Source organism: Salvelinus alpinus, chromosome 7, assembly GCF_045679555.1.
Source record: "Salvelinus alpinus chromosome 7, SLU_Salpinus.1, whole genome shotgun sequence".
Lineage (NCBI taxonomy): Eukaryota > Metazoa > Chordata > Actinopteri > Salmoniformes > Salmonidae > Salvelinus > Salvelinus alpinus.
In genome coordinates this window covers 29,906,791-29,924,066 of record NC_092092.1, presented here as the reverse complement: position 1 = coordinate 29,924,066, position 17,276 = coordinate 29,906,791, and the positions used below count along the sequence as shown (strand labels likewise).

At 44.0% G+C, this 17,276-nt stretch overlaps 1 protein-coding gene across 5 annotated transcripts in view; it reads right to left on the bottom strand.

Annotated features, from left to right (window-relative positions):
• The window catches only part of LOC139580763 (uncharacterized), a 61,795-nt gene that overhangs the window by 25,521 nt on the left and 18,998 nt on the right, over nt 1-17,276 (bottom strand). For 3 of the 5 annotated variants that reach the window (XM_071409752.1, XM_071409755.1, XM_071409756.1), the window contains 13 exons: nt 11,817-11,997; nt 11,486-11,652; nt 11,013-11,174; nt 10,679-10,854; nt 10,230-10,414; nt 9,774-9,998; nt 6,512-6,621; nt 6,099-6,332; nt 5,792-5,906; nt 1,646-1,865; nt 1,402-1,549; nt 824-1,001; nt 536-713 (listed from right to left, as the gene is read on the bottom strand). In XM_071409752.1, the coding sequence (XP_071265853.1) occupies nt 536-713; nt 824-1,001; nt 1,402-1,549; nt 1,646-1,865; nt 5,792-5,906; nt 6,099-6,332; nt 6,512-6,621; nt 9,774-9,998; nt 10,230-10,414; nt 10,679-10,854; nt 11,013-11,174; nt 11,486-11,652; nt 11,817-11,997 (2,279 nt within the window). The remainder of the gene's footprint in view (nt 1-535; nt 714-823; nt 1,002-1,401; nt 1,550-1,645; nt 1,866-5,791; nt 5,907-6,098; nt 6,333-6,511; nt 6,622-9,773; nt 9,999-10,229; nt 10,415-10,678; nt 10,855-11,012; nt 11,175-11,485; nt 11,653-11,816; nt 11,998-17,276) is intronic. The other 2 variants (XM_071409754.1, XM_071409753.1) reach the window with 2 other exon arrangements.

The window sequence follows — 17,276 nt, the reverse complement described above, 5'->3', positions numbered from 1 at the left end:
GTTGACGCCGCACACACACACACACACACACACACACACACACACACACACACACACACACACACACACACACACACACACACACACACACACACACACACTCTGCTGCTAGTTTATTCTGTATCCTGATTGCCTAGTCACTTTTACCCCTACCTACATGTACATATTACCTCAACTACCTCGTACCCCAGCACACTGACTCGGTGCCGGTGCTCCATGTAGAAAGCCACGTTACTCTTATTTTATTGTGTGCAGGGAACAAAAAAAGGCCACTCTAAAAAGGTGCACATTTTCCTAACTTTGACTCTGCATTGTTGGGAAAGAGCTCGTAAATAACAATTTCACAGTAATGTCTACACCCGTTGTATTAAGCGCACGTGACAAATCAAATTAGACATTACTACTAGACACACCTGGTGTGGGTATGTGTTGTCACTCAGGTGTGTGTGTAGTCAGTTTTTTGTATGTGAGTGATGCCACCACTAACCTGGTGTGTGTGTCGTCAGCTAGGTGTGTGAGAGATACCACCACTAACCTGGTATGTGTGTGGTTGGCCAGGTGTGTGTTGAGAGGTCTCTCGTCGTCGACCCAGTGTGGCAGGATGTATCCCATGGGGCCACTGGTCTTGTTGAAGCACAGATGGAATCCGTTAGAGTGGATCTCAGGACAGTCAGTCACCTTGAACACAGATTTAAAACCTATTCCCTTCTGACCTAAGGAAGGAGGAAGACGTGGAGAAACAGTTGAGAAAATACTTTTGGTGCACCTCAGATCTAGTCTTAGATTGGTTACCAATAGGGTTTCAAACTCTTTTAGCTGTTACCTATGTATCCGTATTTGTGTTTGCCCTTGGTGCTGCGGCCCACGTCACAGATGGCCCGGATGTTTTTCTCCTGGAAGCCTGTCTCGTTGTTCAGGACAGTCACACAGCCTTTCTCCACAACAAAGGCCAGAGCAGGGACCGTGCCCCCCTCTGTCGGGTAACTGTTATCATCAGCGTTCTGTGAATAGCACAATGAAGAAAGCACATTCTAAGTGCATTGCATACAGTAGATCTCAAAACACCTGGATGAGCTCAGGCAGAGAGAGGGTTAAAGGGATAAACAAGACAGAGGAGAGAGACAGAGGAGAGGGGGAGAGAGACAGATAGAGAAACGAAAGCGAGAGAGGGAGACAGAGGAGAGGGGGGGGAGACAGAGGAGAGGGGGGGAGACAGAGGAGAGGGGGGGGAGACAGAGGAGAGAGGGAGACAGAGGAGAGGGGGAGACAGTGGGACAGAGGAGAGGGGGAGACAGACAGAGGAGAGAGGGAGACAGAGGAGAGAGGGAGACAGAGGAGAGAGGGAGACAGAGGAGAGAGGGAGACAGAGGAGAGAGGGAGACAGAGGAGAGGGGGAGTCACCTGTATGAGTTCCAGTACAAAGTGTGTGTCTTTGCTGTAGAGTTCAGTAGACAGCCGGTCCAGACTGCGCCCCAGCCTCTCCTGGTGAACAGTCATCAACCTCTGACCCTCCTCATTCAGCTCTACTCCAATACCAAACTCACTCTTCCTGTAACAGACAGCATTGTGAGACCAGGTTAGTGTTTATATTCATGTATTGTATCATTTTATACATTAGGCAGTATAAAGGAGGTTGAAGACAAACCTGATGTCATCAATTATGTCCTTGTGGCAATCCACTCTGCTCTCTGATTGGCTATCAGCATTGTCCACTTTCTCAGGCTCAGCCAATGACTTCCCTTCCTCCCAGTCTTCCTCTCCGTCTTTCTCGGTGTGTGTGTCTCCGAGTGGCTCCAAGATCTCAGAGGTCAGCTCATACAACTCATCATCGTCGTCTTCATCCCAGCCATCTGAAGGACGAAGATCTGTTAGAAATCGGACTGTATTTTCACTACTAGGGATGTGACAAATTTAACATGCATCTTAACGTTTAAACCAGGGGCTGGAACAAAATCTTTTCTTTTTTTTTGGTTCTGAATAGAACCACTATTTTTTTTTGTTTCGTTCAACTGTTCCGACCAGCAAAATAAAGTTCTGAACTGGTTTGAACCCCCAAAAAAGTACCGGTTTGTATAATTTCTTTCTGTTCCCTTTTCAACCTGTGAAATCAACCATTTAAAAAAAAAACATTTAGCTTATTAATACCCCCCTAGCGTGGATGTCAACGCCCCAGTGGAAATCTAATTAGCAATCCCCTGCATCCAACAATGTCGCACTTCCGCATCTGCGATGAAAGGTGACAGAGCTAGAGCGGTGTTTGTCAGACCATGAGACATCCTGAAAATCAGTATTCTCACAAAATCGCCCGTAGCATGTGAACGGTTTGGCCTAGAAACTACACTGAACAAAAATAAACGCAACATACATACATTTAAAAGATTTTACTGAGTTACAGTTCATATAAGGAAATCAGTCAATTTAAATAAATTCATTAGGCCCTAATCTATGGATTTCACATGACTGGGAATACAGATACAGTATGCAGACCCGTATTCGATCACAATCGGCCGTGATCTGGAGTCCCATAGGCAGTAATCGGCCTTTTTGGACGTCGATTATGGCCGATTACATTGCACTCCACGAGGAGACTGCGCGGCAGGCTGACCACCTGTTACTCGAGTGCAGCAAGGAACCAAGGTAAGTCGCTAGCTAGTATTAAACTTATCTTATAAAAAACAATCAATCTTAACATAATCACTAGTTAACTACACATGGTTGATGATATTACTAGGTTAACTAGCTTGTCCTGCATTGCAAATAATCAATGCGGTGCCTGTTAATTTATCATCGAATCACAGCCTACTTTGCCAAACGGGTGATGATTTAACAAGCGCATTCGTGAAAAAAGCACCGTCGTTGCACCAATGTACCTAACCATAAACATCAATGCCTTTCTTAAAATCAATACACGAGTGTATTTTTTTTTTTTATCTGCATATTTAGTTAAAAGAAATTCATGTAAGCAGGCAATATTAACTAGGGAAATTGTGTCACTTCTCTTGTGTTCTGTGCAAACAGAGTCAGGGTATATGCAGCAGTTTGGGCCGCCTGGCTTGTTGCGAACTGTGTGAAGACCATTTCTTCCTAACAAAGACCATAATTAATTTGCCAGAATTTAAATAATTTTGACATAACATTGAAGGTTGTGCAATGTAACAGCAATATTTAGACTTATGGATGCCACCCGTTCCATAAAATACGGAACGGTTCCGTATTTCACTGAAAGAATAAACTTTAGTTTGCGGATTTGACCATATTAATGACCTAAGGCCCGTATTTGTGTGTTTATTATATTATAATTAAGTCTATGATTTGATAGAGCAGTCTGACTGAGCGGTGGTAGGCAGCAGCAGGGTCATAGGCATTCATTCAAACAGCACTTTCGTGCGTTTGCCAGCAGCTCCTCGCAATGCTTGAAGCACAGCGCTGTTTATGACTTCAAGCCTATCAACTCCCGAGATTAGGCTGGCAATACTAAAGTGCCTATAAGAACATCCAATAGTCAAAGGTATATGAAATACAAATCGTATAGAGAGAAATAGTCCTATAATTCTTATAATAATTACAACCTAAAACTTCTTAACTGGGAATATTGAAGACTCATGTTATAAGGAACCACCAGCTTTCATATGTTCTCATGTTCTGAGCAAGGAACTTAAACGTTAGCTTTCTTACATGGCACATATTGCACTTTTACTTTCTTCTCCAACACTGTGTTTTTGCATTATTTAAACCAAATTGAACATGTTTCATTATTTATTTGAGACTAAATTGATTTGCATTTATGTATTCATTTTTTTAAAAAGGGTTCATTCAGTATTGTTGTAATTGTCATTATTACAAATATATATATATAAAATACATTTAAAAAAATTGTCCGATCTCGTCACGGTATCTCTGTCGATAAAATGCAATTGTGTTCGTTGTCCATAGCTTATGCCTGCCCATGCCCGCACAGCCACCATGGGGCATTCTGTTCACAACGTTGACATCAGCAACAATGACATGAATTCACAATTCAGATGCGGTTCTGCGTATGACTGCTAAGGGGCAATGCAGTTGAATCTACCTACATACTGGTCGTCACTAGGTACCACAGCCATAACCCCCTAGAGTCGAATGAATCTAAGTAACATAATAACAAAAATCCCCCAAAATCCCCAGATAGAGATGTGTTTTTGCATTGGATGCGTCTCAATCCACTACATCCGCCGATGTCGCACTTCCGCATCGGCGGTGAAAGGCGGCATAGCTAGAATGGGGGGTGTTTGTCAGACAATGAGACATCCCAAAAATAGGTCTTCTTATGAAAACGTCTGTACCGGGAGACTCTCACGATTTTGCTCTACGACCCCCACAAGTGTCAGGGGACTCTTCTGAAGTAGGTAACATCGATGTGCCAACTTGTGTTTTGTAGCATCCGAATCGTTTTGGCTACAAACTAATGTGACCCCACTGTGGAAAGGGGAGATTCTCCCGAACACGAAGGTGTTCTCCATTTTGCTCTAAGTGTCACGGGAACTCGTCTGAAGGTAACCGGTACCATTTTTTATTTTTTATTAATGGAAGTATGGAGGAAGTTTCGTGCCTAGTAAAAAAGAAAAAGGGGTTCAATATGTGTAAATAAAAACATATCTCCTAGATATGACAGACACTTCAAAACCTTATTCCGTCTATTGCCATTTATGAATGTGTTATTCAATGCGTTTATATAGGTTATAGTAGTTAAGGCCAAATATTGTTTTATTTTATTTAACTAGGCACGTCAGTTAAGAACACATTCTTATTTACAATGATGGCCTACCGGAGAACCCAACGGCTTAGACTCTTAAGAAATACAGTCACAAAGCCTGCCTATTTCCATAATTGATTTCCTTAAAATGTGATATTAAACCTAACCCTAATTCCAACCTTAACCAAACTGCTAACCTTATACCTAACTCTAACCTGAAATTAAGACCAAAAAGATCACTTTTGTTCTCATACATTTTTAGGATATTGCCAATTTTGACTTTCTGGCTGTGGTAACTAGTGGAAACCCTACCAGACGGCGCTCACTTTACTGCTGTCCCCACTCACTCAGCAACGATGGTATTAATGACATTTTAGGTTCTCTGTTGTGTGCCTCTCCTTCATGTTCTCAGTACGTATTCATGTCCCGCTTCTCATTAATGTGATGGCTCGTTGCAATGATGTTCGACAGCGTGTTCATAGATGTCCAGAAATCTGTTAACGCCACGTATAGTGTTCGAGAGCTTTTGCTTTGTACTTGCAGAGCAATCATTGCACAATTTCTCCATCAGGGTCGTCACGGTTTTTCGACAAGGCATCTTGTAGTCTGGTTCTAGATATGCCATTAGGTTATTGAAACCGACATCCTCTACCATTGACAACTGCAATCATTTCTGTAATCAGCGCTGTGATTCTCTCACTCTGTTCCTAAGGACTTCGCTGCTGTCGCTTCCGTCTCACTCTGTGCCATTTTCCCAACTTAGCGACAATGACGTGCGGAGCGCTTTATATCCATGGCAAAAGAAACGGGAAAGATGCATATCTCCTCCTACTAACGTTACAGCATTGTTGCATTAGGTATTTCTAAATTTAAAAATCCCTTTATGATGATGATCGGAGCCTGTTTGGAGTAGTTTTGTCAAAACTGCACTGCGATTGATTTATTATTTGTTAAATTTAAAAAAAAAAAATTAGGTTAGGGATTTTCTAAAACGTTAACGATCCCAATGTTGTTTAAACATTCACTACATAACCCATAATGCTCTAGTGCTCTCCTCACCTGCGTGCTGTGGCTGAGTGGGGTGGGAGGAGTCAGAGCTGTAGTTCTCTGGGAACTCCTCATCCTCACTGAGAGTCTGAGAGAGACTCCTGCTCACAGAATCCACAGGAGCAGCCTGGAGATAGGATAAGAAAGAGCGAAGGGGGAAGATTTTTTACAAAGCAAAAAAGTGGAGCTTTAGACTTGTTTTTATACAAACAGCTACGAATAAAGAACAATAGACTAGATTCAATTCATGAAATACATTTAAATTTAAAATATAAACTGAATTGACCCCATCACTGATGGTAATTTCCCCTGTTCTGACCTTGGTCTGGTCGACTGGTGGTGTTTGGGCCTGGTTCTGGCTCTGGTTTAGGTCCTGGTTCTGTGGTGGGCTGAGCTTGGTGTGGTAGTCCTTGACCCAGTCTGTGATGCCAAGCACGATGCCCAGCTGGTGCAGACAGTTGAGGTGGCGCAGGTTGGACCGGGCTGTAGACAGCAGCACCGCTTTAGACTTGGCCTGGCCACCCAGCACCCGAGAGAAGGGCTCCAGAAACACCTAAAAGGAGGGGGATGGAGAGAGGTTATACAGGTCCAAATTGATTACAGAATTTCTTTCCAATCATGGCTGGTTTTGAATATGAACTGTAGGGCTCCCTGTGGGCCCTGGTCAAAAGTAATGCACTATGTAAGGAATAGGGTGCCATTTCAGACACAACCTGTGACTTGAACGCTGACCTGTTGCAGCAGGGCCCGGCAGGTTCTGGTGGGGATGCGGATCAGACAGTCCAGGAGGAAGAGAGCCACAGAGCTGAAACACGACCCATCCTCCTCAGCCCGTGACAGATCTGAAGAAACATCTTATAAATTATATATATATAAAATATTCTTATTGGACTTCTGTTCACAACCACCCCACCACCCTCACACAGACTTTAGAGAGTTCCTAGGGCCCAATAAAACTTTTGCCGATTGCGATTCATCCCCAAATTCTGTTTTCTCCGTTTTCCTTTTCAAGGTTTCCGTTTTTCAAAATGTTTTCAGGTTTTTGCTCTCAATTTTAGGGCTAAACATTCAGGGCTGCCGCTGGCCCGGCAACATATGCTGAGCACACCGGGCCAGTTAATCAAGCTTTCATATGGCCGTATATTTGTATTTAATCCTTCACATTTGACACTCAAACTTGTTATCAAGCTGCATTCGGTTTCCAAGCGGAGTCAAGAATGTCAAAGCCTTCCCTCTCTGTCTCGAGTGAGCCCCGCCTCAGTACGTTCTAGATACTCATGCCAGGGTCGTCATCAATTCAGAGTTGAACACAGGCACGCGCATTCCAAAATCACAGGATAAAAGTGCCCACCTGCTTTTCAGTCTTTTTTAAAATATCAGACATCCTACACAACAATGTCATTATTAGCAAAAAAAAGGTTTACGTAGGCCTACCTACATGTAGCTGCCTGATCACCGACAACGATGAGACAGCCTATAGGGAGGAGGTGAGAGACCTGCTGCCAGGACAACACCCTCTCCCTCAATGTGATCAAGACAAAAGGAGATGATCGTGGACTACAGGAAAAGGAGGGCTGAGCACTTCCCCATTCTCATCGACTCGGCTGTAGCGGAGCAGGTTGAGAGCTTCAAGTTCCTTGGTGTCCACATCATCAACAAACTATCATGGTCCAAACACACCAAGTCGTGAAGAGGGCACAACAACACCTATTCCCCCTCAGGAGACTGAATAGATTTGGCATGGGTGCCCAGATCCTCAAGAAGTTCTACAGCTGCACCATCGAGAGCATACTGACTGGTTGCACCACCGCCTGGTATGGCAACTGCTCAGCCTTCGGTCGCAAGGCGCTACTGATGGTAGTGTGTACGGCCCAGTACATCACTGGGGCCAAGCTTTCTGCCAACCAGGACCTCTGTACCATAGAGTCACTTTACCCCTACCTACATGTACATATTACCTCGACTAATCTGTACCCCCGCACATTGACTCGGTACCGGTACCCCCTGTATATAGCCTTATTGTTATTTTATTGTTGCTCAAATGTTTTACTTTAGTTTATTTAGTAAATATTTTTCTTAACTATATTTTCTTAAAACTGCATTGTTGGTTAACTTCTTATGGCTGAAGGGGCAGTATTGAGTAGCTTGGATGAAAGGTGCCCATATCAAACGGCCTGCTCCTCAGTCATAGTTGCTAATATTTGCATATTATTATTAGTATTGGATAGAAAACACTCTAAAGTTTCTAAAACTGTTTGAATTATGTCTGTGAGATTAACAGAACTCATATTGGCAGGCAAAATCCTGAGTTGAAATCAAAACAGGAAGTCAGAAATCTGAGCTTGTATGTATTCACCAGAGTCCCTAATGAAATCCCCTTGAGATATGAATGATTGTGCACTGCCTAGGGGTTCCACTAGATGTCAACCATCAATAGAAATTATAATGAGACTTCTATGATGTTGTGGGTGAGAATGATAGCAGAATCAGTCAGGTGTCCATCAAGCAGCCATTTTCTGATCATGCTTTTTCCTCATGGTAGTCACTTGCGTTCCATTGCTCACGAAGACAAGAAAGAATACTCCGGTTGGAACTTTATTGAAGCTATATGTTAAAAACATCCTAATGATTGATTCTGTACTTAGTTTGAAATGTTTCTTCGACCGGTAATATCACTTTTTTACGTTTTTGTCCGATATAATGCTGACCAGAATTAGCGTTTGGATATGTAAACCAGACGCGCTAACAAAAGAAGGTATTTGGACATAAATAACAGATTTTTTCGAACAAAACAAACATTTATTGTGGACCTGGGATTCCTGGTGTGCTTTCTGATGTAGATCATCAAAGGTAAGGGAATATTTATCATGTATTTTCGTGTTTATGTTGACGCCATCTTTGCAGCTGTGGTATTTTACTTTTGAGCGCCGTCTCAGATTATAGCGTGCGTTTCTTTTTCCGTAAAGTTTTTTTGAAATCTGACACAGCGGTTGCATTAAGGAGAGGTATATCTATAATTCCATGTGTATAACTTGTATTATCATCTATATTTATGATGAGTATTTCGTTGAAACGATGTGGCTACGCAAAGTCACTTGATTTTTTGCAACTAGTGAATCTAGTCGCCTCAATGTAAACTCTGATTTTTTTATATAAATATGAATTTAATCAAACAAAACATGCATGTATTGTGTAACATGAAGTCCTATGAGTGTCATCTGATGAAAATAATCGAAGGTTAATGATGAATTTTATCTCTATTCTGGTTTTTGTGAAGCTATCTTTAGCTGGAAAAAAATTCTGTGATTATTGTGGTTTTGTGGTGACCTAACATAATCGTTTGTAGTGCTTTCGCTGAAAAGCCTATTTGAAATCGGACACTTTGGTGGGATTAACAACAAGATTACCTTTAAAATGATATAAGACACATGAATGTCTGAGGAATTTTAATTTATGAGATTTCTGTTTTTTGAATTTGGCGCCCTGCACTTCGATTGGCTGTTGTCATATCGATCCCGTTAACGGGACTGCAGCCATAAGAAGTTTTAAGGTCTTGTAAGTAAGCATTTCATGGTAAGGTCTACACCTGTTGTAATCAGCACGTGACAAATAAAATTCTTGGCCGAAGCCAGTAATTTCCTCATTCGGGCCAGTAGTTTCACCTGGTACTGGTCCGGTGTGCCACTGGCCAATTTACTTGAATGTCAAGCCCTGGAAATCACAATTTTTTCTTAGAAAAACAACATAAGTGGTGGATGTTCTAAGTCCACAACAATGCTTAAACCACATCAGGAGACCACTTGAGGTATGGGAAAAATCTAAGAAACATTTATTTTTGGGTGTAGTTACCCTTTAATTTAATGCAAGCGCACACCAGGAAGACCTTTTTGGTGAGAAATGTTTCTGCAGCACTCATGAAGCAGAGTTTTCAAAACAAATTGACACTGGATTGATACAAATAATCATGATATCAAGTTCCCCATCGCCTTCTTACCTTCCTTCGCTACCGCCGCCGCCAGAGAGCTCTCCATGTGATTGGCCAGGAGGGCGGTGGGGGTGTTGGCTGTCCCATCAGCCACCACCATGGAGACCAGGTGTCCTGCCGTGCCCACGGGGTCAAGGGTCATGGCTGCCTGGGAGAAGAGCTTGTCCCCTGTACAGGTGGTGACCCGCAGGAGAACACCTGTGGATACCTCCAACGCTGACAGGTCTGTGCTCGCTGCCCCACAACAGATGGACATGTCATGTATATTTATTATGATCAACTTTGTACCGATGTTCAATTTAGAACAAAAAAACACAAGAAACAAAATGTCTGTATTTAAGCCCACCAACGTGATCAAACATTATTGGCCTTCAACAGATACATTACTATCGGTAACACTACAACCCCGGTCTAAGACTGTAGGGGCTAGGGGGTCAATTTGTAAGTGCTGTGTATGGTTCCTACCAGCGTTCCTGTCGATGAAGTCCTTAAGGGGTCCGTGGCGGGGCCTGAAGACCAGCTCCCACTGGCTCCACTGACCCAGCTCATCCAGTAGAGGGCAGGAGAGGAGACAGGACAAGGCCTGGGTCTGAGATACCTCCCCTAGGATACCCACCGTCTGCTGGGCCTCACCTATACTACTGCTACTGCTGGGGGGGAAGGGGTAGAGTAATAGAGCATGGAAGGAGTGAGAGAAAAAGAAAGTGAACAGGGGTTTAAGATAAGTGAAAAGGAGATTGACATTTGATTTGATCAGTCCAATTAAAGGCCGACTTTACACCCAATCTGCCCCCAACGTTCCACTGTACTGTACTGTAGGAGATGTGTGAGTCCCAAATGGTACCCTATTCCCTCAAAGTGGAGGGATAGTGCACTATATAGGGAATAGAGTACAATTTGGGACATCCTCTTACCTGGCGTCTCTGGGGAGCAGGGCTGCCTCGTAGAGCACATGGCTGAGCCCTCCTCCCAGACTGAGCTCGCTCTGGCGCTGCACCAGTCCCACCAAGGTCCTAAGAGGTCCCAGCCCCAGGTCTCGACTGTCCCTCACCCCGTAGTGGGCTCTCAGACACCACTCGATGTGGGACAGCTGGGAGAAAGACACCCACAGAGATAGAGAGATCAATAAACATGATCAGTACAGACATTTATAAGTCTTTTTATTTATGTACTTTTTTTTATCATAGCAATCAATAGGAGTGTGTGTGTGTGTGTGTTTGCGCGAGCGTGACCACGCGTCTCACTCACCCCGTCTGGTTCGTTGGCTGATGTAGTGCCACACTGTCTGATAAACTCAAACACGTCTTGTCTGTTGGGTCTGAAGCCACACCCCTGGCCCTGCCAGTCCTGACCAGCACCACCACTACTGCTGCCCACGACCACAGCGCCACCTACTGTCTCCTGCAGGACCTTCACACAGACAAGAGGAGAGGATGGATTCATCAATACAGCATGAGAGGTATCAGGCTGTCTCTGAAATCACACCCTATTCCCTATTTAGTGCACTACTATTTAGTGCACTAGTTTTGACCAGAGCACAGGCAAAAGTAGTGCACTATATAGGGAATAGGGTGCTATTTGGGACACACCACTGCACTCTAGAATGGTTCCTCTCCTCGCATCTTTTTCCTCATGACCACTGAAGGAAGAGGGGTGACGGGAGAGGAGAACAGGAGAGTGATTGAACAGACAAAGATTAGAAGAGAAGTAGTTTATGTTACCTGAGCCTGTTTGACCAGGAACTCCAGGAAGGAGCCCTGATCCAAAGAGGTGAACTCTGTGACCTGGAAGTGCTTGGCTAACTTCCTCTCCAGAGACGCCACATGGGCCAGGGTGAATGGAAAGCTGTGATTGGACAGGCTCTCCTTCAGGACCTGCTTGACTGCGGCTGAGACACACGCACATGTAAACACAAAGGTCATTGTTGTACATTCACGGTAATATGATATGATAGGATTCTTTAACAATTTCAAGATCCAGATTCCCAACCTACACTTAATCTTCTCATTGATACAAAGTGAGACGCTGATAATGAGTGATGTTAGCAGCTACCTTCGCTGGGTGGTGTGGCCTGTGTTTTCTCCTCAGCTCTCCTCTCCTGAGTGTGTCTGGCTGGCTTCTCTTTGGGCACCAGGTCCTGAGGGGCAGCCAGCGACCCCCCACAGATAGCCAGCTGGAACAAGGCCCTGGCCAGACGGTCAGCTGACACACGCAGCATGAAGTCCTGCACCGACTGTACAGGAAATGACAGCACACTCCGTCAGTCACATTACAGCATTAGAGAAAACCATAACCTCTGAGACACAAGACATCATCCTAAATAGAACAGCAGATTTGTTTGTCAAATAAAATGTGGGCCAGAAAAAAAGGGCAGTTATTTCAAAATATATAGGTCCACCATAATTCATACCTACTTTCAGAATTTAGACGTTCAAGTGTAGTCCAGAGTTGTTTTTTAAAATCCAAATTAATCATTTCCACAAGACAACAAACATAAAACAGTACTGTTGCCCATCCCTGGCCTAGATAGTGCCAGAGGAACTCAGCCTACAAGTGTCTGGCTCCACTGTCACAACAACTCCAGACAGTGACAGTGGAACATATTCCACCCAGCATCAGGCTGAAACAGCTACACCTGAAGCAGGCTAGCCAGCCAGCGTTTTGTTCACTAACAACTTTTTCCTATGGCTTTGTTTAGGATTAGCCAATTAGCAAGTATTACTTACGATGACATTTCCTTAATAAGCAGAGAAGAGACAGTTGTTCACACACTCATTTGACTGTGATCCACCTCTCTCTTACTCTCCCCCTCTTGCTCATGGACCGAAGCAGGGGCTTAGTGGAATTATCACCCAGTCTCAAATAAAAACCAGGGCATGATGTGACATGTCATGGGGGATAACCAGCTAAATCCCAAAGTTTTACACACGGTCCCCTAGCAGAGAAAGAGGGATCAGAGCAGCCTTCTGAGGTGTAACAGAGAGAAGGTTAATGAGGTTTCTGCTAGATTTAGGTCAGAGGGAGGAGGGATTCTAGGGTCAGAGTTTGACCTTAAGAAATCTAAACATTTGTAACTGTTGGAGCCAGTTCCTATATTTCTTTGGTTATGCAAATATTAGTTTATTAGTGCATATTGCGCCATTTAGAATAACTTAAAACCAGATGCAAGATTTGAGACGCACATGTCTTACCTTGATCTTTTCAGTTTAAATGGAATATTGGATCCTTTGTTTACCTTGTACTTATCATTTTGGATTCTACAAATACATTTTTTAAAGTTTTATTTATCAAGCCATTGGATTCTTGACTTTCTATGGGATTTTGGATGTGCGTCTTAAATTGTGCAACTGGTTTTGCCACGGCTAATCGAAAGACGCTACATTTAAGTTTTAAAAAAGCAAGAGGAGTTTTTAAGAAACACTGCATTTTCTGTGCATTGGAATTCTGCCAGAAGTTGAAACACAGGCAATTTTTCTGTGCTTTGGATGTCTCACAGTGCATTTGAAAAGTATTCAGACCCCTTGACTTTTTCCACATTTTCTTACGTTACAGCCTTACTCTAAAATTGCTACCGCCTTACTCTAAATTCTCATTCTACACACACAATTCCCCATAATGACAAGGCAAAAACTGGTTTTAAGAAATGTTTGCAAATATCACATTTACATACAGTGGGGAGAACAAGTATTTGAAACACTGCCGATTTTGCAGGTTTTCCTACTTACAAAGCATGTAGAGGTCTGTAATTTTTTATCATAGGTACAATTCAACTGTGAGAGACGGAATCTAAAACAAAAATCCAGAAAATCACATTGTATGATTTTTAAGTAAATAATTTGCATTTTATTGCATGACATAAGTATTTGATACACCAGAAAAGCAGAACTTAATATTTGGTACAGAAACCTTTGTTTGCAATTACAGAGATCATACGTTTCCTGTAGTTCTTGACCAGGTTTGCACACACTGCAGCAGGGATTTTGGCCCACTCCTCCATACAGACCTTCTCCAGATCCTTCAGGTTTCGGGGCTGTCGCTGGGCAATACGGACGTTCAGCTCCCTCCAAAGACTTTCTATTGGGTTCAGGTCTGGAGACTGGCTAGGCCACTCCAGGACCTTGAGATGCTTCTTACGGAGCCACTCCTTAGTTGTCCTGGCTGTGTGTTTCGGGTCGTTGTCATGCTGGAAGACCCAGCCACGACCCATCTTCAATGCTCTTACTGAGGGAAGGAGGTTGTTGGCCAAGATCTCGCAATACATGGCCCCATCCATCCTCCCCTCAATACGGTGCAGTCGTCCTGTCCCCTTTGCAGAAAAGCATCCCCAAAGAATGATGTTTCCACCTCCATGCTTCACGGTTGGGATGGTGTTCTTGGGGTTGTACTCATCCTTCTTCTTCCACCAAACACAGCGAGTGGAGTTTAGACCAAAAAGCTATATTTTTGTCTCATCAGACCACATGACCTTCTCCCATTCCTCCTCTGGATTATCCAGATGGTCATTGGCAAACGTCAGACGGACCTGGACATGCGCTGGCTTGAGCAGGGGGACCTTGCGTGCGCTGCAGGATTTTAATCCATGACGGCGTAGTGTGTTACTAATGGTTTTCTTTGAGACTGTGGTCCCAGCTCTCTTCAGGTCATTGACCAGGTCCTGCCCTGTAGTTCTGGGCTGATCCCTCACCTTCCTCATGATCACTGATGCCCCACGAGGTGAGATCTTGCATGGAGCCCCAGACCGAGGGTGATTGACCGTCATCTTGAACTTCTTCCATTTTCTAATAATTGTGTCAACAGTTGTTTCCTTCTCACCAAGCTGCTTGCCTATTGTCCTGTAGCCCATCCCAGCCTTGTGCAGGTCTACAATTTTATCCCTGATGTCCTTACACAGCTCTCTGGTCTTGGCCATTGTGGAGAGGTTGGAGTCTGTTTGATTGAGTGTGTGGACACGTGTCTTTTATACAGGTAACGAGTTCAAACAGGTGCAGTTAATACAGGTTATGAGTGGAGAACAGGAGGGCTTCTTAAAGAAAAACTAACAGGTCTGTGAGAGCCGGAATTCTTACTGGTTGGTAGGTGATCAAATACTTATGTCATGCAATAAAATGCAAATTAATTACTTAAAAATCATACAATGTGATTTTCTGGATTTTTGTTTAGATTCCGTCTCTCACAGTTGAAGTGTACCTATGATAAAAATTACAGACCTCTACATGCTTTGTAAGTAGGAAAACCTGCAAAATCGGCAGTGTTTCAAATACTTGTTCTCCCCACTGTAAGTATTCAGACCCTTTACTCAGTACTTTGCTGAAGCACTTTTGGCAGCCTCAAGTCTTCTTCGGTATGATGCTACAAGCTTGGCACACCTGTATTTGGGGAGTTTCTCCCATTCCTCTCTGCAGATCCTTTCAACCTCTGTCAGGTTGGATGGGGAACGTTGTTGCACAGCTATTTTCAGGTCTCTCCAGAGATGTTCGATCGGGTTCAAGTCCAGGCTCTGGCTGGGCCACTCAAAGACATTCAAAAACTAGCCCCGAAGCCACTCCTGTGTTGTCTTGTCTGTGTGCTTAGGGTCGTGGTCCTGTTGGAAGGTGAACCGTCACCCCGGTCTGAGGTCCTGAGCTCTCTGGAGCAGGTTTTCATCAAGGATCTCGCTGTACTTTGCTCTGTTCATCTTTCCCTCGATCCTGACTAGTCTCCCAGTCCTTGCCCCTGAAACACATCCCGACTGCATGATGCTGCCACTACCATGCTTCACCGTAGGGATGGTGCCAGGTTTCCTCCACACATGATGCTTGGCATTCAGCCCAAAGAGTTCAATCTTGGTTTCATCAGACCAGAGAATCTTGTTTCTCATGGTCTGAAAGTCCTTTAGGTGCCTTTCGGCAAACTCCAAGGGGGCTGTCATGTGCCTTTTACTGAGAAGTGGCTTCGGTCTGGCTACTCTACCATAAAGGCCTGATTGGTGGAGTGCTGCAGAGATAGTTGTCCTTCTGGAAGGTTCTCCCATCTCCACAGAGAAACTCTGAAGCGCTGTCAGAGTGACCATCGGGTTCTTGGTCACCTCCCTGACCAAGGTCCTTCTCCCCCGATTGCTCAGTTTGGCCGGGGGGCCAACTCTAGGAAGAGTCTTGGTGGTTCCAAACGTCTTCCATTTAAGAATGATGGAGGCCACTGTGTTCTTGGGGACCTTCAATACTGCAGAAATATTTTGGTACACTTCCCCAGATCTGTGCCTCGACACAATCTTGTCTTGGAGCTCTATGAACAATTCCTTCGACCTCATGGCATGGTTTTTGCTCTGACATGCACTGTCAACTGTGGGACCTTATATAGACAGGTGTGTGCCTTTCCAAATCATGTCCAATCATTTGAATTTACCACAGGTGGACTCCAATCAAGTTGTAGAAACATTTCAAGGATGATCAATGGAAACAGGATGCACTTGAGCTCAATTTCGAGTCTCATAGCAAAGGGTCTGAATACTTATGTAACTAAGGTATCTGTTTTTTTATTTTGAATTCATTTACCTGTTTTCACTTTGTCATTATGGGGTATTGTAAGTAGATTGATTAAATAATTTAAATCAATTTTAGAATAAGGCTGTAACGTAACAAAATGTGGAAAAGGCTCCTACAGAAGTCAGTGAATAGGCATTAGTGACATACGCAATTGCCATTTAATGGAGTTCCACACTTTATATAGATTTATCAAGCCACTTGGATTGAAGCAGCGCTGCCGACGAAAAAGACCATGAGTTGCCTTCCAAGTGGCACAGCGGTCTAAGGCACTGCATCGCAGTGCTGCGGCGTCACTACAGCCTGGGGTTCGATCCAATGATGTCATTACCGGCCGTGACTGGGAGTCCCATAGGGTGGTGCACAATTTTGCCAAGTGTAATCCGTGTTAGGGGAGGGTTTGGCCGGGGGGGGTTTACTTGGCTCATTGCGCTCTAGCGACTCCATGTGGCGGACCGGGAGCCTGCAGGCTGACTTCGGTTGTCAGTTGAATGGTGTTTCCTCCGACACATTGGTGCAGCTGGCTTCTGGGTTAAGCGGGCGGGTGTTAAGAAGCGCGGTTTGGCGGGTCATGTTTCAGAGGAAGCATGACTCGACCTTCGCCTCTCCCGAGCCTGTTGGGGGAGTTGCAGCGATGAGACAATCCGTTTTTTAAAGACAGTGAGTACAATACCGGTATAATGTGTAAGCTAAGCCGGTCTTTTGTGATCGTTGGTTTGAAAATGTTTGACAGGTCTGTTTTGGAAACAAATGTTGCAAGCTCTTCAACTTTGAATAGGTTCATTAGGCATTATTGGAAATGCACTGTTGATATTTAAGTTGTCCAAGTTGATTGGCGCCCGACGATGGAAGCTCAGAACATTAATTAAGAAAAATAATGCTATTCAAGCATTGATGGATGGTGGCGAAAATGATGAAGTTGTCAGCAGTAATGTTGAGGTGTTCAATGGTTTATTGGCTGACTTTATGGAACTGCATGTGGCTGTGCATAAAA